This window comes from Sturnus vulgaris, chromosome 6 (genome assembly GCF_052056855.1).
Source record: "Sturnus vulgaris isolate bStuVul1 chromosome 6, bStuVul1.hap1, whole genome shotgun sequence".
NCBI lineage: Eukaryota > Metazoa > Chordata > Aves > Passeriformes > Sturnidae > Sturnus > Sturnus vulgaris.
In genome coordinates this window covers 10832026-10854785 of record NC_142248.1, presented here as the reverse complement: position 1 = coordinate 10854785, position 22760 = coordinate 10832026, and the positions used below count along the sequence as shown (strand labels likewise).

The 22760-nt window shown below is 39.8% G+C and overlaps 1 protein-coding gene across 1 annotated transcript; it reads right to left on the bottom strand.

Moving 5' to 3' along the window:
- Positions 1-1485: 1485 nt before the first annotated feature.
- Positions 1486-21257, bottom strand: CHP1 (calcineurin like EF-hand protein 1). Its single transcript, XM_014869236.2, has 7 exons — positions 21164-21257; positions 15085-15157; positions 8031-8111; positions 6701-6828; positions 5804-5865; positions 4739-4861; positions 1486-3430 (listed from the first exon to the last, which is right to left on the bottom strand). Exons 1-7 carry the CDS (start codon positions 21228-21230, stop codon positions 3377-3379), a joined length of 588 nt encoding a protein of 195 aa, XP_014724722.1. The 5' UTR covers positions 21231-21257; the 3' UTR covers positions 1486-3376.
- Positions 21258-22760: the final 1503 nt, after the last annotated feature.

Sequence of the window (22760 nt, the reverse complement as noted above, 5' to 3'; positions counted from 1 at the left end):
ACCCGGTCGGGGAGGGAAGGGGTGCGGGAACGTGGGGTCCCGGTCCGGCGGCCCTACAGCACCTGCTGATCTCACCGAGCATCGCATTTACCTCGAAAGGCGGCCTTCAGTCGTTCTGCCTTCAGTCATTCTACGGGGTTTGTGTCATCCGCAAAAATAATTATTTTTAAATTTTTTTTTTAGCAGCCGTAATTTTGCGGTTCAAACTGATGGGTGGATGTACTGAAGAGTGTGAAGAGGAGTACGTACCCATTCAGAAAACTCTCGAGAAACACCCCCGTTTCACCGTGATTCATCCCAGATTACTACAAGCCCTTTCGCTCGAAATCCTAACACGTGTGTTAAAACATTTAATACAACGCTTTTCTGCCGCGTCACGTTTTAGAGCAGACTGGAATCAAACACTTGCTAACTTCAATATTATACACACATTCTATTTACAACCAAAGCTTTAGTTTCAAAGAACCCAAAGCAGGTTTTTATGTTCCATTGTAAAGTTACAGAAAACGACATCATTTTTACTCCTGCTCTTCATGAGTCAAATCCTGTATTTCAATTATTTACTTTTCTCAGAGTTGTTACCAAGGTAAGGGGCCTACAGGTTTCAGTACTGATTAGATATCAAACCTATTTCTGCTTCACGATAATCTGGTAACTGGTTGCAACTATTTCTGCAGTCAAGCGTCCAGCCAGTCTCAACATAAACTCATGGCTCCAGATTTGAAAAGAGACTATCTCTTAGTAGACTGGAGAATGGTTCATCTGTATTTAAAATCCTATCCCTTACACTACTTTTTCAACAGACAAAGATGAAATATTAAGTAGCTCTGCCTCTGAGCTGCCAACACTTTCACCTTCAAGATGACCTGGTCTTAAGACAAAATACTTCTATAAGCAACCAGGTATGCTAAAAATACTACTTTTGTGGAAATCTGCTTGTATCTGTACAGCTTAGTTTTGAACAATTTTAAATTTAACAAATTTAAGATCTCATGTCTCTAAAACTCCTCTTACTGTCTACCACCTTTTAAACTAGATGTTACAGTTTTCAGAATACTGAGTAAGATAGTTATTTACATGTGATTTATTCTGCTAATGGCAAAGTTAGATTCTGATACTTGAGAATCTTTTTTTATTATTGGTAGGTTGGTTGTTCTTTGATTGTGTTTTGGGTTTGTTTTTTTCAGTACATCTTTTAGACCATTTGTGTTCACCTTCAAGCATATTAGCAAAACTATCTGACATCTGAGATGGGAGCCTGTAGGAACAAATGTCACAAACCAGCCCTGCATGTCCTCTTCTGGAGCTCATGTTTTGCACTGGTTCCTGCCAGCAGAATAAAGGATTATCAATACTCTGAAAACAAGCTCAGTTATAAGAAACTGATCTGTAAGGCCTGCTAGCACCATTCTTACTGGTATTTAGCTTTTCTAGTAATTAAAGGATAGTTGGTTGCCATAGAGGAAGAGCTGGGGGATGCTTTGGTTTTGGGTTTTGTTTATACAGTGGAAGGTTTATTTATGGATTGATAAATACAATATCCAGTCTCACTGGGACAATAAGGCACAACTGTAGGTTACAACTATAGCATCAGAAGACAGCAACACCTACTTCTAAGCAAATCACAAAGTCTACAAACACTTCTTACTTTTCATTGGCACTGTTACATTCCTATTTTACAGGAGGTGATTATACAAGTCTAATGTTTCTTTCTCATACAGAGTAGAGGTTTTTAATATACATTTCTTTCTGGAACTATGCTGCACTCGGCAAAACTATAAAGTGCAACATTTTACTTTTGAATTCCTTTATTTAAAACAAATAAAAAATCCTTCAGAGACTTTCAAGTTATCCTTCAACAAAAGTGATGATTAAAGGAACAGAGAAAAAAGGAAATGCACATTTGACAGTAGTTTTGAGACTGGTAAGTATTTATAGAAACATTAACACGTGTCATTACAGAGAAGCAGTTATAACACCGATTCTTCAATAAAGAAGCTCCCAGGATTTTTTGGTTTTATTGGAAGGATCTCCCAGATTGTGGAATGCTCCAGCTGAACTACACGAGATCATTTGTCAATCTAGCCACAGAAAGTTGTTACTATTGAACCTTCAAGGATTCCAATCTCTTGACTTTATCAGCATTAGATAAATAGTATTAATCATCTTACACTTGCAAAGAGATTTGTATAGAAATACATTCTGAAATATCTGGGATAATATGATCTTTCCCAAATTGTATTCTTATGCCAGAGCTTTCTTAAATACAGCTACCATCCTCAACACAAATATAACAGACCAGGACTTTCATACTGGAAAATATAAATAATCACTCATTATGCAGGCTACCATAAGTGGGAAAACCCCCTATGAAATCAGTTTCATAATTTTGTGTTTCACGACATTATTACCAGGGAGCAGTTACAGAACTACAAATCCAGATTTTGGCATGACTGGTTTTCTTCCATTTTGTACAAAGGTAAACGAATTTACACTTTCAGAAGCAAGACCACCCTGATGAGGGAAGGGATCCTAGATGAAAACAATCTGGAGAGGACACTTCATTGTGTACTGGCTGTCAAGCCTGTGAGCTATGCAAAGGAAAGAAATAAGTTTCTGCCTCTGCTACTAGAACAGTTCAAGTGACTTAGTGCAGATTTTCTATTTCTTTTGAGAACACCACAGCCTGTCCCCACCATAGATTCTACTATTGTCCCTGTGAATTCATTACACAAAGAACAAAATCTATTCACAGTACTTTAAAGTACTCTAAGCTATCATCATGCATTTGTGCTAGTTGTACAATGAAGCCATAGAAATTGAGAAGTTCTCAAGTAAAAGGCAGATTTAGAAGCACTGAAGAAACAAATCTGCATGTAAGGAGCCCAATAGGAAAGGGGCAAATGTATTTTTTTTTTAAAAAGGAAGCTGTAATGTGGCAGAAGTGAATAATTATCAGTGCACCTAGTATTTGAGTAGATGCTTGTCTCCAAAATGTTTCAGAGGGCACTTCTGTGGCATGTTCCCATTTTTCCATTCTCAGATTCAGAGCTCAGAAGAATCAGTTTGTAGATTAAACAGTAGTGTATAAGGAGAGACATTTTTACCAAAACAGTAGTGCAGAAAGAGACAAGATAAAGGGCAAAAAACCCAGGATGGACAACATTTAAAAAAGCTCCTTTTCCAAGTTGCATGGCAGCCATTTCCCTTTGTTCCTGTTGCACAGGGAATGTTCAGATTGGTAGAACAAATCAGGGAGGGGTTGGAGATGTATTGTGTATGCACCAGTAGCAATGCTCTGGGGTATGGTGCTAAGGAGAAAATGAAGTTCTATTCATTACGTGGTTGGACTAGAAAGGAATAGGCTCTCCATCCATCAGTGAAGGAATCGAATGCTCATTTTCTGCTCTACGTCCACCTTCTCCAAAACCTGCAATAAAATTGAGAAACAGCTACTTAAGTTACTGTACATCTCTCCTACAAGGTTTTTTATTCTAGTATTGAGGAAATGGGCAGGAACAGGGGATGTCTTCAATTCAGCACACCAGTCCCTCATGTAGATAGAGACTGCTGTTTCTCATTGTGGGCTGAGGCCCGTCCAGGGGAAGGAAATCAAAGCCGCAGGAAGGCTGTCGATCAAAATGTAACTGATGTGGTTTTAGTCTGCCAACAGCACAGAAAGGCCTGGATTTCCAAAACTAGATTGTGTGGTAATTCCCAGCCAGGAAAAACAAGGAAGAACAGAGTAGAGAAAGGGATGCAAGCAATCACTGAAGAGCAAAAATCAAGACCAGAGCACTGCTACTAATTTAGATAATTGTAAAACTGGGGTGGGCAAGTTCATTCACTAAATTGCCAGTTACACTAGCTAGTAAATTAATACTGAGGCATGAAGACATTGCTCTGCTGCAGGCTGTTTCAAGCAGTAGACTTCAGTGCTCCAAGATGAGAGTCATTTATGTTTGAAGAGACCTTTGGAAATCATTTATTCCAATTCCTCAATTCCTACTTAAAGCAAGACCTGCTAAATCAGGTTGCTCAGGGCCTTGTCCTGGTTAAGCTTTAAATATCTCCAAGGAAGGAATTCCTACATCTTCCAGAAGCTATGACCATGCTCTTAGCAAAAAGTTTTCCATAAAGCAAACCACAGTTTTCCATGTTGCAACTCGTTTCTGTCACTTTTTTGTCATATCCAAGATAAGTCTAGTTCCTCTTGTCAATAGCATCCCATTAGGTAGCTGAAATTGTTCTGCTACAAAACAACTTTCTGCACTATCTAATGGCTCCCTACTATTACCTATTTCAGACTATCAAAACATGTAATTCTAAGTACCAGACCTAGGAACTTGAATATCAGTATTAGTAGTGTTAACAGATGAAATCTACAAATGAAAGCTGACCAATGCTATTACAGCAGAATAATGAATCTGTTCTGTCTCTGCTAGTCAGGCTGCTTGTGTAGAAAGAAGCAGAAAGTGAAAATTCTTCAGTATATTCAGGGCTGTAGCTTTATGTAAGAATATAAAGAAAGATGTGGACTAATTATTAGCATCCTGACAGTATTAAAACAAACCCCAAAGCATGACTAATAAACAGATGAAAAAGCTAGCAGAAGCTTTGACCAAATGCAGGCACAACTATTTCAATTACTTCCTCTCTGTTCCCATTTGCATTTGTCTGAATGACTTGCTCACTACTGAGCTGTTTCATTTAGTCATTAAAAACATAGTTTACAAACCTTTACAAATTCTGCAAAGGAGATGGCACTATCTCCATCTTGATCAGCTTCCTGGATTGTCCTGTCAGCAATGCTGCCCAGCTGTTCATCGGAAATATTTACACCAACCATCATCCGTAATACCTGTAGCATACAAAATAACCACCACTGACATAGGAACAGAAGTGTTCTTAGTGCTTTATTTTTGTGTGTACTGTCAAAATAACACCACACATGATTTTCACTGAAATAATTTCTAGTCAGACTTCTGTTGTCCTTTGTATATTAAGTCTTTCAGAAAACAGAGGTATCTTTTGCAGCCACCACTGACAAAAATCCTGCTTTTTCACTAGGCAGCAGGAAAAGGCAGAAGCAAGAGAAAACTTTTGGAACTAGGAATGAGTAATTTTGTTCAATGCTTCTACTTTTCCCCCCAGAAAACATACCAGCATTTGATTGAATATCTGCTGTTTGAGATATTTGCCTACAGGAATCTTGAAAGTAAATGGTCCAGTGACAACTGCTGTGACCCTCCACATTCAGTAAAGCATTTTCTGAGCAGATAGAAGAGGGCAGTTCCAGTCAAAAGCAAACCTTTTTCTTACATCAGGAACCACAAATTGCCATGTGTACTTCCCAGGATTAGCAGCATGTAATTACTCCTAGCACAAGCCTAGTGTCATACAAATGCAGCACTGATGAACTTTGATTACCTTTGCTGCAATTTCAGTAAGTTTTATTCTATAGAGAGGATGCACAGAGGATCAGGAAAACAACCTAATCCACCTCAGTGACTGTCCTTTTGAAATCCTTCTAGAAGCATCTTTGAAAGTTATAGAAGGTAGTTCTTCAGGGGCTTAATATATTTGTTGAATACTTAGGTGTCACTTCCAACAGGATCTGCCTAGCCTACCAAATAAGAATAAAGTCCTATACTGTAAAGCTTTAAGGCAGGGGTAAGTAAAGCCACCACATTACTCCAGCAGTTCTTCTGAGAAAACTGTTGCAACTCCCCTCTTCTAAGTGGGTATGAAGTCACAGAGGACATCATGACTGAGTCAGTCAAAGCAGCCCTGTGCTATTTACCTGGAGAAGCTCATCTCTGGAAATCTTGTCATCTTTATCTAGATCGTATAATCGAAAAGCAACTACAGGGAAGAAAGAAAGAAAGAAAGAGCAGTTGAATTCAAGTGCCATTGTCTTTCTTCATTACAACAGATAAATAAAATTCATGCTCAGTTCCACAGTATTATTATCACACACAGGAACAGCATTATTGCTAATAGTGGAAAAAATTTATGTTCACAAGCACTCTGCTTGCAGGGTATTTCCTCAAAACCCCAAGTCATGGAAGAATCATTATCACTAAGATACATACAATCCTGTAATTTCAGAGCCAACAATTTTTACATTACCATTCATTCTCTTTGCCTATAATTCTGGATGAGATATGACAAAAATTTTAAGTTCTCTGAGGACTGTTGCCAACCTTGATTAGCAAGAAGGAGCATTCTGCTCATATACTGTAGGCAGACATGCAAATACTTAAGAAAATGCTCAGCTGAAGGTGGGGAAAAAACACTATATTATATGGAAGAACTGGAAAAATAAGCAGAAAAGCTCACTCATGTATGGAATGTGGCTTTGAAATCTGAAACAATTATGCATACAAACAATTTTGAAACACTTCTGTTATGAGACATTTTGCAAAGTATATATATTATTCAAGAGTCAACCAATTCTACCACATTCTGATATAACAATGGCTCAGTTGTTGACATTCTGAACAAATAAGCTTCCAAGTAAATTTAAAAAATATTAAAAAAAAATCTCAGCCATTAGAAGAGATCATTCCACAGGAAATAACTGTGCAGAAGACCCCAAGCTCCTTTCCTCCATTCCTAAGGAGGAAAAACAACCCCAACCCAACCAAAAAGAAGACAGAAAAATAATTGATTCTATAGGAAGGTTCACATTTCTTACAGTGGAGCTTGTTACTTCTGCTGTTCAGTGGTTCTGGTCCGTTCTGGTCTTTGCTCTTTTCATTATCTTCTATGGGCCGGAAGTGGGCTAGTGTCCTCATGAATCCACGGAAATTCACCTGGTCCTCTCTGTGAAAGCATTTCAGCAGGTCACTTTTTGGCATACCTTATTATACAGGCTCTTCATTTCAGTAAAGAAGACATTAATATCTGAAGCATCAAGACCATGTGAACTCTTCCATTCCCACCTCCCCAGGGTTTGGCTGCCTATGCTGTGGCAAGCTGGGATCGTGCTGTTATGAAGTATGATGTGTAAAAAAGGAAGCTGTGAGAAGCCTTATTGAGGGCTCCCCTTCTCTTACCTGCAAAATCTGTTTAAGCTGAGGCCCTGACCCATGCTGCTGCTATGCCTGAATGCAGCAATGTATCTTGCTGACCTGGACTGACTTGATACTAGCTTCAGCACTGTCAAGCACTGGAGCGTTGGTTGACCTGACAACAGTCAACAGACATGCTCTGTTTCTTGTGTTCAGGTGTGTGTCCTCCTTCAGCAAGTACATCATCCCTTCCAGCTTTGCTGACATCCTTGGCTCCTGCCTGTGGGGCTGTCATTGCTAACTCCTCTCTAAGAGCTCTCTTCTCTAATTTCTGTGGGAACCAGATATGTAAGCCCTGCCTGGTTTTAGCTGATACTATAACTTGATTAGACAATTCGATCTCCATCAATCAGTAATGACAACTCTGTTCAAGAGGAGAAGCAGATTCCATAGAACAATCCAAAGAGTATAATGAAGAGAGACAATACTGAAAATTTGATCATCTCTTTGGATTTGTGTTAGAAATGTCATAATCTATATCTTAAACGTAATAAAAACCTAAAATCAACCAACCAAAAAAGTCAATCTAGTAACAATAGTACACTTACTATATCAGATATAATAAGACAAAATTAGTTAATTATAATGCTACTTTACATAGACTAGTGTTGATACAAGTTTGCTTTAAGAACCAAAGTCCATACACAGCCTGTAATTTCTTCAAAAGTGTTCAGTAGTTTAGGAAGACAAGTGGAAAACTGTGACAGACGCCCGAGTTTGTCAATAAATTAAGCACTAAAAAGTCTTGTAAAGTCATAAAGTATTTCTCATTAGAGAATTAAATACGCTGAGGAAACTATCACTAGTGCACACACTGCAGGGCAAGTTTGAAGTGGTCAGTTATTAGTAAATTCAAATTCTGTGCTTTAATTATCAGCATTTCACTCCTAGGAAAAATTCTGACAAACTACAAATTTTGTGCCTGCTCACAAATTCAGTTTTGTTGACACTCACCCTTCTGGAAAGAAGGCGTTGATGATCCTGTCTCCGAGTGGATTGATGGCAAGCTCTGGAATCCGCTGGAAGTCTTCACGGCTAAGTAAAGCAAGAACACAACAAGTCACCTTAAAGTTGAAGTCAGAGAAGAAGCTGCTTAAAAAGAATTCACAGTAAAACATCCATGGAATTCTACTTCTGCAGCAAGATATTTGGTGATTTTGAAAATGCAACTTTTTAAATTATGTTTTCTTTATGACTAATGGCACAAAATAAAGCAAAAGACAACACCAAACCTATATTGCATTACAAACGAGCAGTGCTCATTTATCATGTTAACAACACTTCTCAGACACTAACATAATTTATGCTAGAAACCTTACTGTAATGATGCCAACTACAGTTTGCTATGTAAGAAAAGGAAAGCTTCTGAAGTTGCCTTGAAAGAAATGATGGCTCCAATATGAAAATATTGATTGGGATTTTTTAATAATTATTTTGGTACTTAATCATATGAGTTGTCATGACTTTTCCAGACTGCCTCATTTCAGATTCTGGAAGAATACCATACTTCTCCATGCATACTATAGGTCACTAGCACGTTCTAATAGATTTTTTTGTTTGTTTATACAACAAATCCGTATTTCTTAATAAATGCCAAATTTCACATTATTTTAGCTTGAACCAAACAATACTCCTATTTTAAACTGTCAAATTTACACTTTTACAGGCACCTGTACACCAGATATAACTTCACCAGTAGAAGCAAATACTCACTGCTCTTGCCAGCCTTTCTCTTTTCTGGTCATGATTATATGTACACAGCATAATATAAACACAGTTATGCTTACATTATTATTCTTCTGATCTGAAAGACATCATGAGTTGTACTGCATACACATTTGAGAACAGTATGACATGAACACAGGCTTCATTTTCCTATTAGAACTGCACTAGTATTTTCTCTTTTCTTTCAACCTAACAGACTGCAAGTGACAGGAAGGTGGATAATCTTGGTGTGACCAAGGCACTCACACCAAATGTGTCTTAGTGAGCAGGTTTGGTTGATTTGTTTTTCCTTACAATAGAACACAGCAACTTAACAGTTAGTACAAGATGTACTTCATAATCATCTAGATTTTAAATTGCAAACAGTAAGAGAGTTAAGCTGTAAAAAATTCCCACCCTATTCTGTCTGGATGCATAACTTGACATTTCCTGCCCAATATACAGAAATACTGGCAGTTCCTTTCAAGTCAAATGCAATCCTGCTGGTTTTGAAGTTGGGGTCAAAATCTCAAACTTGGTTACTGAATGTTTGCTACTTTTGAAAACTATGCTCACTAACTAAACTGGCAAAAAGGTCTGATTCATAACATCATTAAAAACTGGCTTACTAAAATAAACACAAACAAATTTTGAGATTAATTAAACATAAAAGCCTTTTATAATGCTGTGATATCAAAGACAGGGTAAAAAAGAAATTGGCTGACTTTATCACCAGTCTAGCTCAGGAAAGGCAGAGAAGCATGACATTCTAGTTTTAAATGTATTCTAAAGCACTTTTTGCACCCAGTCAACACCACAGCACTGTTAAGACTCGTAATTACAGTGCATCTGTTACAATGTGGTTAAACTGTCTGACCTTCTAACAGAGTGACCAGACCTTATTTTTAAGTTATCCCAGCAAACTTCTGCTCTGACCAGGTCAGTGTTATTTTTAATAGGCAAAGTTAACATCTGTTTAGCATGATCAGCTTGTTACCAGACCCTTCAGGACTGCTGCATTTTAAGCTATTGCTGAAGGGCAAAGTATGCATTAGTGATTTAAGCAGGAGATGCAGTGATGTGGAAAGCCTATGCCCTAATAACAATATTTTAACAGCAGAACTTCAATGTCAATGCTAACTTTATAACCTAAAAGCAGCAGCTGCCCTCTCTTCCATGTAGACAAAAATCCTAATGCTTCAGAAATTTTACTTGCATATCTTGACTTTTTAGTATTCGGCCTCAGTAGACACTTGGCATTTCAGCCTCCAGTGATTCTGTTTTCTAACAGGAGATTAACAATTAACCACAAATAACTCCCTGGTTTCAAATCTATTTGTTCTGTCATTATCAGGGTTTCAGTAGAGCACTTTTGCTTATTAAGAGCACATTACTGAGTGAATGTTATAACCGAAATAGCTGCAACTGCCATAAAAGCAAATGAATGTGAGGTAAGTTATTCTCCACTTTATAAAGATAAGATTTCCTGCAGTCATTAGGGACCAACTTCACCTGGCTGAAGCTGGCAGTTACAAGAAATTTAATACCCTCTAATTCTTCTGTGTTCATAGGCAACAAGGCTCTTCTAAGGTATCTTCCCATGAACCTGGCTCTTATGAAATCTTTGCTTAAATACAACAGGCAAAGCAACCTTTAACTGTATGTGAACATTATGCAGGCCAGCCACGTAATACATACGCCAGTGTATTCACAATTAGATGTAATATGCAGCAAAGAATTTCCAGATTCTAAGCAAGACAAGTATTCCTAAGCTTGAGTATTCCCTCCAAGGCACAGAGCAGATCCCTACTGTAAAGGTGGTTCTGCCTTATCCCAAAACCTACAAGATCATTTTTCCTTCCATTGCTGGTTGTTCATTCTTCTGTTACTTCTAGATGGTAGCAAAACACTATTCCCTCACCAAGGATGAGGAGGGGTAACTAGAGCTGAGGTAAAGTAAAATAATGGAAAGAAAAAAGAACCTCACATATATGTGCATCAGAAGTGGTAGAGAAAAGATGCCCAGAGGAAACAGGTAACAAGAAATTACTTGAAGAAGGGAAATCATTAAAAGCGTAAGGTGTATCATGCAAGTTGGTGAAAAAGATTTAAGAGGTTACTGCTGAAGAGATTCCATTGCTCCCTTCCCTTGATAACATCAGCTTTGTCATTCATTTAACCTTTTGGTGTTCTAATGTATCTCCCATAAAAAACTCCCTACCTTCCTCCTCTCCAGTTAGCTTTCTGTTGAATTCACAACTTGAGGCAGTTCAAAAACTTCCAAAAATCTAAGAGCACCACAGCTGACAATGAGGTGCTGGAAGCGTGGAGAAGTTATGGGGAAAGAATACCAATATCCCCCACCTTCAGGACTCTGTCATTCATCTCATCTAACTCCATCCTTACACATGCTCTACACAAATGCTAAAAGTTGCTTAACTATCACAGCACTAATTGGTTTATAAACATAAGGCCAAGAAGTATGCAAAAAGGTGATAATTAGATGAGCAATAAGGAAGGAAAGAAAAAAGGCAGCATGCATGAAGTGTGGTTGAAGATGCAAGCATAGACTATTATTGTACCCTGTCTTTTCCAATCCAAACCCATATCCTTCCTGTCTTTTCTATTTTAGATAAAGCTAAAAATGCTTTGCATTTTCTTGAGCAAAAGTAAAGAATTCCACATTCAGAGAGCTATAGCTTTTACATTCTTGCAGTATCCATTTGAACTAGTAAGAACAAGCCTGACATCTTTCCAGACCCAGATGGTTCAGTCAGCTGACAAAGACTGACAGATGGCCTGGCAGGCTCATGTTACCCTTCTCTCAGGATCAGAGGCTTTCTGAAGTTCTCCAGCAGACACATGTGAATAGCTTTCATAAACATGAGACATGCATAAACAGCTCAGTGTGTCTACTCTCTGTAGCTACCAGCTTTCAGAACATTTTCCTTTCCTTCCTTCCTTCTTCCATGCTTGCCAGGCTATACCAATTACTCTACAGTAAAAACTACTTCTCAAGTGCTTCACCTGTCTTTTCCCCAGTGCCCAAGAAACTACTGTTAAGTGGGAGGTTTCAAAAGTTACATGAGAAGATAGCAGTTTAGATAAGTAAGACAGCTTTTATAGTTGTCTACATGTCTGTCTAGAGCTACTTACTAGTAGATAAACTTTGGAACAATGGTATTCTTGTGTGGTGTACACTACAGTACCAGCCCAACAGGGAGACTCACTAAGCAATCACATACTTACCCTGTTCATGCTATACTATTTCCTCATATTGGAAACCAGCATGTAAGTAAGGAAACATGCACACTGTTTTCCTCCTGAGCTATAGTTAGGATGTAGACAGAACAAGTATGTGGCAGATTTCATAATTTACATGTAGCTATGGACAACCAAGGGTATCAATCTTTTGTTTTGGCAACTCAGCATGTCACACTATTGAAATCAAAGTTGACAGAAGTCTTGTCCTGTCTTTTCCAACAGTTTTGTTCAGATGCTGCAACTTACTAATTTTCTTTAGAAAAAGTGAAGCTAAGGAAAAATACAAAATTTTCACTTTTAAAGAAAGGCAAAGTTATGCCTGACATTTTTACCTTTACAGGTAAAACTGGCTGTAGTCTCTTAGAGAATAAATATGTGAGAGGAAAAAAAAAGAAGCAAAAACAAAAAACTTTTTGAAGACCAAGTTTTGTCTTTATCAATAACTATCTCTAATATTTCATTTATGTAACTCTTTAAAAACAAAGTGCCTTGAAATTGCACATAGGTACACTGGATATAAACATCTGGCTATGAAAGATTTCTGCTTTTGATTATAGTTCCAGAGCTACCAGGATTAATCATCATCTACCAGATCTTCTGTACAAAGTGCTCTTTTCCTGCTCTTCTTCAGAAAGGTGGTACATATTTAAAGATTTCTTTCTTACCATAAAGAACTGACTAACCTTTCTTTTCCTAATCGTGGTCACATGAGTGATTTTGTCACGTTTGATTTGTAAGTCAAAGGTCTAAGTCATCCTCACGGAAACAATAAAACTTGCTCACAGAAAACAAACAGAAGACATACCCTCTAAACTGTTTGGTGGTAGTAAGCAAGTGATAACTTCTTACTTGCCTTAAAGCAGCAAGTTCTCTTTGATCTGTGTCTCAGAAACCAACATCTATGACCTTCCAAGCTGTAGTTCTTGCTCCCACCTCAATCTTTATTTTTTAGGAAGTAGTTTTCCATTACTTAAATTTAATAGTGTCTGCATTTTGTGGGTACCAGAACAAGTTTAAAAATTGAATGCCACTCTTAAGTCACATGTTTGAGAGTGGGCTGTGCTTAGCGGCCAAGACTGCAAGTTAAGAGATTATAATACACACACGTGCTGGGATTTTCCAAACCACCTCCACTTCCTTTCCTAAGTACCACATGACTATCAACAATGGAAGTCTACCTCCTCCTGATGCACAATACTGTGAAACTGAGCATTGTGCAACAGACATTCATAGCATATTTAATCAATTACTGCTCCTCTTACATAAACTGAGTACAATCACTTTGACGTTTATACAAATCTTTGGATTCAATAAGTGAATTTAGTGTTGGAGGAGAACATGGAAAAGTTGAGGAAGAACATGTCCTAGATTCAAATTGTGCTAGACTAATCCAGTAGCCATCACCTTTATTCATCAATAAATATTAAATTCACATATAAAGTTTGAAAAGGCTGTTAATATTCTTTTCCAAATAATTTTAAATATAAGGAGTATTAACCTTATCCCCAATCTCATCAGTTAATCTCTACATCAGAACTGCTAATGCTACAATTTATATAATGCATTGGTTTTAGTGTCAGAGTGTGCTTTTGGAAGTTCCTACATATCCCATCCCAAGCCAATTTTTTACATGCATAATCCATTTAGTCATTCCTTCAACTATGCAAGTCTAGAAATTTATAGTACAGTCACAGTCCAAATCACTGGAGTCAATCAGCTTCAAAAACTACACAAGGCAAAAGGGGAGAGAGAGTATTTTTAACCCAAAATAATCACTCTGTAGTCCTGTTTACCATACAATTCCACATCCAACTACTTAAATGCTGAGAAGTCAGCAATTTGTGGCATCAGAATGAACTGTGCATTTCCTTCAGTAAAGGAAATTGCAGTAAGCCCAAAGTACTGCCAAAGACCATGTGTCTTACAACTTGCCACTTTGATCTTTTAAGCAGTGATTCCAGCATTACAGTCAGGTTGGTTTATAGGTAGGCCTACAGCTTTTCTGGGTTTATAGTGCATCCTACAGTCATATTTTACAAGATCACATACAAAACCTCCGGTGATGCCTGAATCACTGAACTTGACTGGGATAGAGCTGCTCTGAAAGAAAAGAGCCAGATCTCATGTTATGCTATAGCAATGTCCCTTTCCCCTTCCTTCTCTCTCCTGCATTCTTCTCCAGATTTCCTGTGCACTGTGGCTATATGGTGAATGGGAAACAAAATCCATGAGAGCAGGGAAGGCTACAGAATGACATCAGGCAGAGATATATTTTAACAGGCCATCATCTCACCACAGTTTACCTGTTGGTTGAGAATACTCTTTCCCGTAGACTTGGTCCATCAAAATGAAAATATTTTGCAGATAAAGTTAAAGACTCATCTTTATTTGACTAAGCTGTAAGAAACCAGTTTACTTCTGCATTTTTCGAATTGTAGATAGGAAACAAACACTAAAGAACTTGGAATGTCCTGCACTACCACTTTAAATAACAGAATGTTTGTTTAGTTACAGTGACTTGGTTCCAGCTCTTTTTTTATTTTTGAGTATACTAATAGATATGGGTGTTCAACAAGACATGCAGAGTTTAGTACAGTAAATGGATTGCAGATCCAAGTAGTGTTTAAAGACACTGGATATCAGTAACAAGTAAGTCTTGATATTTTTTCTTATGAAAGCCAGGATAAAGATGATACAGCAGAACCATTCTCGTAAAAAACAGTAGAAGCATCATATAAAGAAAGGTAAGAAATAACAATTTGAAAGTGTTGTTTCACAATTCTGAACATTTTTATAAGACTTGGAATACCAAATCTGAACTTTCCCCTATTAACTACTACAAACCTTTGACACTACAGTAAAGTAAGTTGGTCCTTAGAGCACCTCCATTCAACAATTAAACCTTTCATGTAGAGAGTAGGTATGAAAGAACTTGCTACAACAGCCTCAGTGACTTACCAATGAGAAAAACACACAGACATCCTGGGAGAGCAAGCCAACAATACAGATGTGCCAATGCAAGTACAGCTGAATTACCCACCTAAGAGTGCCATTTTCTCCTTTGTCCAGGCTGGTGAAGCGACTGTACAGGCGGGTGATTTGACTGTGGGAGACTGAAGAAAAAAAGAAAGAAGATGACAAATTAGCATGTCAATGATTCCTCACAGGAGCAGACCTCATTACACTGAACTGCGCTGTTGCCAGAAGCTGTGTTCAAAAAAGAGTTCACACAGAACCAGTTACATTGAAAGGACATGACAGTGAGCATTTAGGGACTTTGTGAGCTATAAATCACAGTTTAATATTCAAGAATCTTCAAAGTAGCTCATTCTTCAAATATCTAACTCTTGTCTTCTACCCATTTCTGGTTTTGATCTTTAACAATTTTTTGTTATCTGACTCAGTAAATGTCAATTAAAAAAAATATTTGATTCACAGTTCCACTTTATTTCCTTTAATTCCTTTATGGCTAGAAATAATCTGGACACAGCCTACACTGATGACCTCTATATCACTCATGACACTAAAGACCCCTGCTATAGCACCTTTCCTTCTCTTTTGCTTATCTCTACTCCCATTGGGTTTTTTTCCACCTAAAGATGAAAAGTGAACTCACAGTTTCTCTGTATTTGGAAAGTGGTCAGAGAAGCTTTAATTTTTACTTTACTTTTCTTCCTTTCCAGGACTGCTGAAATCTGAACATTTTGGGGTTCATAGAGTAAGAGAATAACCTGACTTGGAAGGGACCCAGAAAGATCACTGGAGTCCAGCTCCTGGCCCTGCACAGCACCGTCCCCAAGAATCACACCATGTGCCTGAGAGCATTGTCCAAACATTTCGTGGACTCTGTCAGGCTGGTGCCATGACCATTTTCTTGGGGAGCCTGTTCCAGCGCCCATTCACTCTCTGGGTGAAGAACCTTGTCCTAATATCCAACCTAAACCTCCCCTGTCAAGAGTTTCATGCTTTTCCCTCCTATCACTAGTCACCAGAGAGCAGAGATGAGGAAGGCTTTGTTCCAGAACTTGGAGCCAAAGATAGATTTATTATTAAATTTAATAGTATTTTTTAGATCCTGCATTAAACCAGGAATACTTTGGTGCCTAGCCCTCTGTTAAGATCTGCCTTCAAGGGAGTCATTAGCTCCTCCCAATTTAGTGCCACTAGCAAACTTACTTAGTATGCCTTCGAGTCCTGCATCCAAGGTTTTTACAAAGATGTTAAGGAGAATCAGCCCTGAAATGGAGCCCTGAAGAACCCTGTTAGTGACTGGTCACCAGCCTGATGTTACCCCATTCTCTGTAACCCTTTATGCCCAACCTAGGAGCCAATTGCTCACAAACTAATTTCCAGACTTCTAAGACATGAAATTAAAAATTTAAAAGCCTATTTCTAAAGAAATTTGAGAAGGAGTTGGGATACAAAGCAAGTAGAAAGTTATTGCAGACTTTAACTTAAATCTGCAGTTTGAAACACGAATTACAGACAATATTAAGTTCAGCATAACTGTGTCAACATTACCAAGGTACTAGACAATTCAAGATATTAGACAACTAGATCTTTAGTCTGTGAACCGAGTGGGATAAACCCATATGGAATAGCAATTCCTTTAACATGCTTGTCCTGGTTTCAGCTGGGACACAGTTCATTTTCTTCTTAGTAACTGGTACAGTGCTGTGGTTTTTGGATTTCACAGGAGAATAATGTTGACAACACACTGTTGTTTTGGCTGTTGCTAAGTAGTGCTTACCCTAAGCCAAGGCCTTCTCATCTTCCCAGGCTCTGCCAGTGAGGAGGTGCACAAAAAGATGAGAGGGAGCACAGGCAGAACAGCTGATCTGAACTGGCCAAAGGGATCTTCTGTACGACAGAACATCATGTCCAGTGCTTATGAGGGAATTGGCCAGGAGGAGCCAATCACTGTTTGGAGACAGGCTGGGCATTGGTCAACAGGGATGAGCAGTTGTACTGTGTGCTCGTCTTTCTTGGGTTTTATTTCCCTTTCTATCCCCTTTTCATTACAATTAGTATTATCGTTATCAATAATACTTTTTATTATTGTTTTATTTTACTTTATTTCAATTATTAAACTGTTCTGATCTCAACCCACGGGTTTTACCTCCCCTCTCCCCCAGCTTCTCCCCCAACCTTGACAGGGAGTAAGCAAGCATCTGTGGGGTACTTAGTTGTCAGCTGAGGTTAAACCACAACAAGGCCCTACAGGAGATCTTGGCTTTTCAGTCTCTTCTGATTAAGTTAATAAATACATGAAATAAGACTGAGTGGAAAGCTAATGTTTACTCAGTAAAGGCGTGATTGTCTACAATGTTAAACTAGGACTTAATGTAATTTTCAGATTTAGTAGTTTAAAAAGCCTTTACCAGGATATGCACAATGCTTCTCTTACTAGCTCAAACTTATTTGGGAAGAGGTTGCACAGTACTTTTTTGACGTGTGACAAATGAGGCAAATTTTTTTAAGGTTCGTTCTTTCTTTCTCGAGGCTATTTGTTTAGGTTCTGGCAGTTCCCTTCTTTAGCATGACTTGCCAGCAACCCACACCCCCTCCAGCCTTCCTGTCTCCTCAGCACCTTTCATTCTTTGCATAGGATTGGGCAATTTGCTCAGTTTCACCTAAGGCAACTTCTCTACAATCAGACTGGGCAGCTTGCTCACTTTCAAGTTAAGCAACACACACACAGAAAACAAGTACCAGTACTTCAAACTTCTGGCATTTCTGATTTAATGTTTTAGAGACCAAAACAACAACTGATGATGGAAAAAAAGAAGGCTGAAGTTAGATCTCCTATTAGAAGACCCATACTCCCACTCCTCCCTGTAAACAAAGAAGGTGATGAGAATTCTACTCAGCTACCATTCCCAAACTGATGTCAGCATCTCCATTTTTGGAACATCTCTGTAACAGCTAGTGTGTGAGAAATAGTGCGTAGCTGTTGATAGGAGAAGTGATATTTTCATTAACGTCATACTAGACAAAAAGGATATCATAGCTCCGTGAAAAAGGAGGATGATTCAGGTTCAGCACTGCGTAATTTCCTTTTGGCTCTCATCCCTCACAAAAGCTGTGTCACTGGACATTTTTCAGTGCATTTGCTAGCAAACAAAGATTCCTCCGAATACCACAGGAGAATTAAGATCTACAATTTATGACTGCTTCTTGAAAATCCAAGGTTAAGGCTTAAAACTTGCTGAAACACAATTTTATCTATACTGCAACCCCACTAATGTTCTTCTAAAAATTTAGGGTCAAGAACTCTAAATTAGGAGTTGCTCCCTCTATTTTACTTATGTTAAATCATTGTGAACTTTTTAGCCATTAGACATTCTTGTCTACAACAGTAGCATAGACTCATATAAATATATTTATATACTTAGAAAAATATATAAATATCCATCAGAAAAATCTATTATCTAGATTGCATGCTACCATGCAAACATTTCTTTCTCCTAAATTTAGGTATGAGCATTAGTTTATTATTAATCCTTAGGTAGAGTGCTTCAAAGCATGGAAACAAAGGGTGTGAACCAAATACTTTGAATACTGTTGCATTCCAACGGCTTTCCAAAAGCTTGCAACAGAATGCAGACAAGCAACATCTTGGGCCTCTTTTCTTTTCTTTTTTGGTACTGAAATATCAAAGCAACTAGGATTACTTGAATGTGTTTTCAGGCTCAAATTTCAAAATGTTTCTATGCAAAGCAAACAATTTCCAGACAACATCATGTGAGATTTAGGACTGTCAACTTCAGGCTTCTGCTGCTGAGAACCTGATGCATTACCTATGCAGATGCCTCTGAACTTATGCTAAAAAGAAGCAAAGACCCAGAATTTTTATCCAAGCAAATTTCATTCAAGAGATTGTGTCATTGCATGGCTTTTGAAGGACTATGCTTTAAGTGCCCTAAAAGACATGTTCTTCATCTGTTCTGCTAAAGAACATTAACATACAGTTTCTCACTCATGTCAGTATCATTAGCTATTCAGTTTTGTGCTACATGAAATTGAGCAGGTTATATAATTCCACATTTGAACTAAATCAAATTGCTTAAGTATTCTACTCAGTGCTGCACACCCACCCCAGATGAAGTGTAGAAAACACATTTCACAGTAAAGAGGCCAGAAAAGAATCCTTGGGAGCATTTATCAGACCACCAGTTCAAGATGGACTTGTAATGCTGCCAGATTTTTTCATGTCTACAAAGTCCCTTTCTCAAACTTCTTCAGTAGCTGAAGTACAATCAGCATCAAGTTTCCAACATACTACAGCAGTCTATTCAGTAACCCTACCTTAGCATTCTGCCTGTGAACTTTGATCCAGATAACCAGTGTTTGGGTTTTTTTCCCCACCTTGTATAAATATTTTCATCTATATGAAGTGTATAACAGTGCTAACAGCTTGGTGGAATCTTCCATCTATCTAGAGAATTATAAAAAGCAGAGAAAAATCACATCCTGAACTGCAGTTACAGACTGGGGAGAAGAAGAAAATGATTGATAAAGACAATGAGACACACTGTGACGACTTACAAGCAAGCATGAGTCAGAGATGAGCAATGGTTGATTAACAAAGTGGTATTACTTATAAAATTGACTAGACAAAAACACGGGAAAATGAAAGGACCCAGGGTCACAAAACTGAAACGCACCAGTCACAGCTTTGATCACCCTCAGATGATACAAGGAAAGCATTTAGAGGCTAACTAGAGTCAAGTGGATTTCTTGCTTAGGATGCCTATACAGCCATCTTCATGGTATTTATTTAACTATCACGGAAGTAAACTTTTAGGAATAAAACACCACCGACAATAAATCAAACAGCAGCATGAGGAAAAACGTAATACCTTCACGAAAAACATTCCAGATTTGGGGTTTGGGTTTTGAAGCATCTTTATGAATGAGAAGAGGCTACTTTTACTCCATGATCTTTGTGATTAAAAAGAAAAAAGCCACAGAAAGTTATTGCTAGATAAGCAGACTTTGACATTCCTACTTGTTTATCACAGCCTTCCTGTAGGTTTTCATGACAGATGGAAAAATGATAATGGAAACTATGTTCACTGACTCAGCCTGCCACTACACGAGCACCAGTGCCCTCTTAATCTTCTTCTACTCCTTTTCTGTAGCCACTAATTTTCCTGACACAAATAAACTAACACTTAAGAAGAATATATGATACGATTTGTATTGGAAAGAAAACTGAAGAAAGCATTTTCACATAGCAGGAACAGATCAGAAAGCAAATGCAGAAGAAAAATTGTCAGCTGGGCACATTATGTTGACCTGAGAAGTTTCCTAGGGAAACAAACAACAAAGTGATATCTATGATGTTATGACCTCTGCTCCCCAGATAGTTAGAAGGGCATCCTCCATTTATTATCATTTAGTAATTGCTAGAACTCTCAGGTAAATTAACAACACTGGAGTTTCTGCTTCTCTAAGGTATTTTATGTTTATGGAGAACAACTCGATCAAATACTGTAGGGTAAAGTATCTAAATATTAGAGTCCAGCTTAAATAATGCTCTCCCAATTGATGACTAGTAGAGCAATTTTCACTTCTTTTTAGTTAACAACACTTATCTCTCACAAGTTACATTACTTCCTTTATGGTTTAAATACCACTCAGCATTCATTGTGAATACCCTTATAGCAACTTTAGCACTAGCCCATGAAACAAATAACACTTGGAACAAAAAAAATTACTATCAAACGACAGTTTCTTTGGGTTAAAAACTGAGAAACTCCAGCACCAGACATCGAGACAGACAACTCTTCAAAACCTAAGGAGTTACCTCTGACCGAATACAATACTGCCCACACCAAGAGCACTGCTTCCCTTCTATCCCACTGGGACCTCGCTGCTGCTACCGGCAGCCGTGGGGGGGAACCGAGAGGCGCTTCCCAGGTTTCCGCGGGCCTGCCACACACGTCCGGCCCCGGGGGCTGCGGGGGGCTGGCACCGGGCTCTGCCCCGACCCGAACGCCGCGGCCGCTCCGGGCAGGCCCCCCCGGCCCGAGGGACTGCGAGCGACCCCACTCCGGCCCCGATCCCGCGGCACTTCCCGCTCCGCCCCGCCGCACTCAGGCCCCCGCACTCACAGCCCGTCTCCTTCTTGATCTCCTCGATCTCCTCGTCCCGCAGCAGAGTGGACGCCCGGGAACCCATCGCCGCCGCTGGGCCCGAGGGGAAGGGAAGGGAGGGGCCGGGGGAAGAGTTACGCAGCCGAACAGCAGCGACGGCGGTGCCACAGCCACCCCCGGCACAGGCCCGAGCGCGGCCGCCCCGCTGCTCCGAGGCGGAAGGCGAGCGCGCACCGACTGCCGCGGCCCCGCCCGCCGCCTCCACCCGGCCCGGCCCGGCCTGGCCCGCCCCCGTCTGCCCCTGCCCGGCCTGGTCCGCCCCCGTCCGCCCCGGCCCGGCCTGGTCCGCCCCCGTCCGGCCCTGCCCGGCCTGGCCCGCCCCCGTCCGGCCCTGCCCGCCTCCGTCCGCCCCTCACACGCCCCGCGGCCGCCCACGGCCCCGCGCACGCGTGTGGGGCGCCCCTGTGCGCTGCGAGAGAGCGGCCGCGTGGAGAAAGTGCGCTGTTGTTTCTTTCCCGAGGTAGTAGTGGCGCCCGGTCCTGCGGTCTTGCTTTGTTTTGCAAATCGCAGGATCACAGAACGGGTGAGATTGGAAGGGACCGCAGCGGGTCGAGTGGTCCAACCAGGATCCCATCCAGACGATTCTTGAATATCTCCAGTGAGGGAGACTCCACAACCTCTCTGGGCAGCCTCTTCCAGTGCATGGTCACCCACACAGTAAAGTTTTTCCTCATGTTCCGTTGGAACTTCCCGTGCATCCATTTCTGCCCATTGCCTCTCGTCCTGTTGCTTGGCACCACAGAGCAGAGCCTGGCTCCATCCTCTGACACCCTCCCTTCAGATACTGATAGACATTGAAGAAGTCCACACTCAATCATCTCTTCTTGAACAGGCCCAGCTCCCTCAGCCTTTCCTCATAAGAGAGATGCTCCGGTTGACCAGTCATCCTCGATACACTCCACTGGCTGCTCCAGGAGCTCCATCTCTCTTGTACAGAGGAACCAAGAACCGAACACACCACTTCTGATGCAGTCTCACCAGGGTGAGGGGCAGGATCACCTCCCTGGACCTGCTGGCACTGCTCTTCCTGATGCACCCCAGGACACCAATGGCCTTCTTGGCCACAAGGGCACTGCTGGCTCAGGGACACCTTGGTGTCACCAGGTCCCCCAGGTCCCTCCTGGCAGAGCTGCTCTCCAGCAGGTCAGTGGTAATGTTAAGCTTTTACCCCAAAGAGTGGAACCTGATGTATGTCTGTATTTTTTTTACCTTCCTTCATGTTAGTGAAGAACTTGGAATTTGGCAGAAGCACTCCAGAATTAAGGATAATTTTTGGTCATGGAATAGTCAATGGTGAAGCTTTGCTTACTGCATTTTGGGGCAAGGAGTCATGCCCACCTGTAGTTCAGCATTTTAAATCAATTTCTGGGTCACATCTGAATTATCCAGTTTCATTTTTTTCCTCCTAAAATCAGTAGACATTAGAATGGTGTATAAATTGCACAGCTTTTGTTCCCCAATTATTTATAAGTGAAACAATCATAATTACAACTTACTTTGGAAAGGTCTTGGGACTGTATTGCATTAAAGCTTACTAGTTAAATAACAATGGTTA

What these genes read in the sequence shown, in the direction of transcription:
- CHP1 (XM_014869236.2), bottom strand. Translation starts at nt 21,230, where the DNA reads ATGGGTTCCCGGGCGTCCACTCTGCTGCGGGACGAGGAGATCGAGGAG. An exon ending in GATCAAGAAGGAGACGGGCT is followed by an intron (nt 15,158 to 21,163) that starts GTGAGTGCGGGG and finishes TTTTTTCTTCAG; the next exon opens with TCTCCCACAGTCAAATCACC. An exon ending in CCTTTGCAGAATTTGTAAAG is followed by an intron (nt 3,431 to 4,738) that starts GTTTGTAAACTA and finishes ATTTTATTGCAG; the next exon opens with GTTTTGGAGAAGGTGGACGT.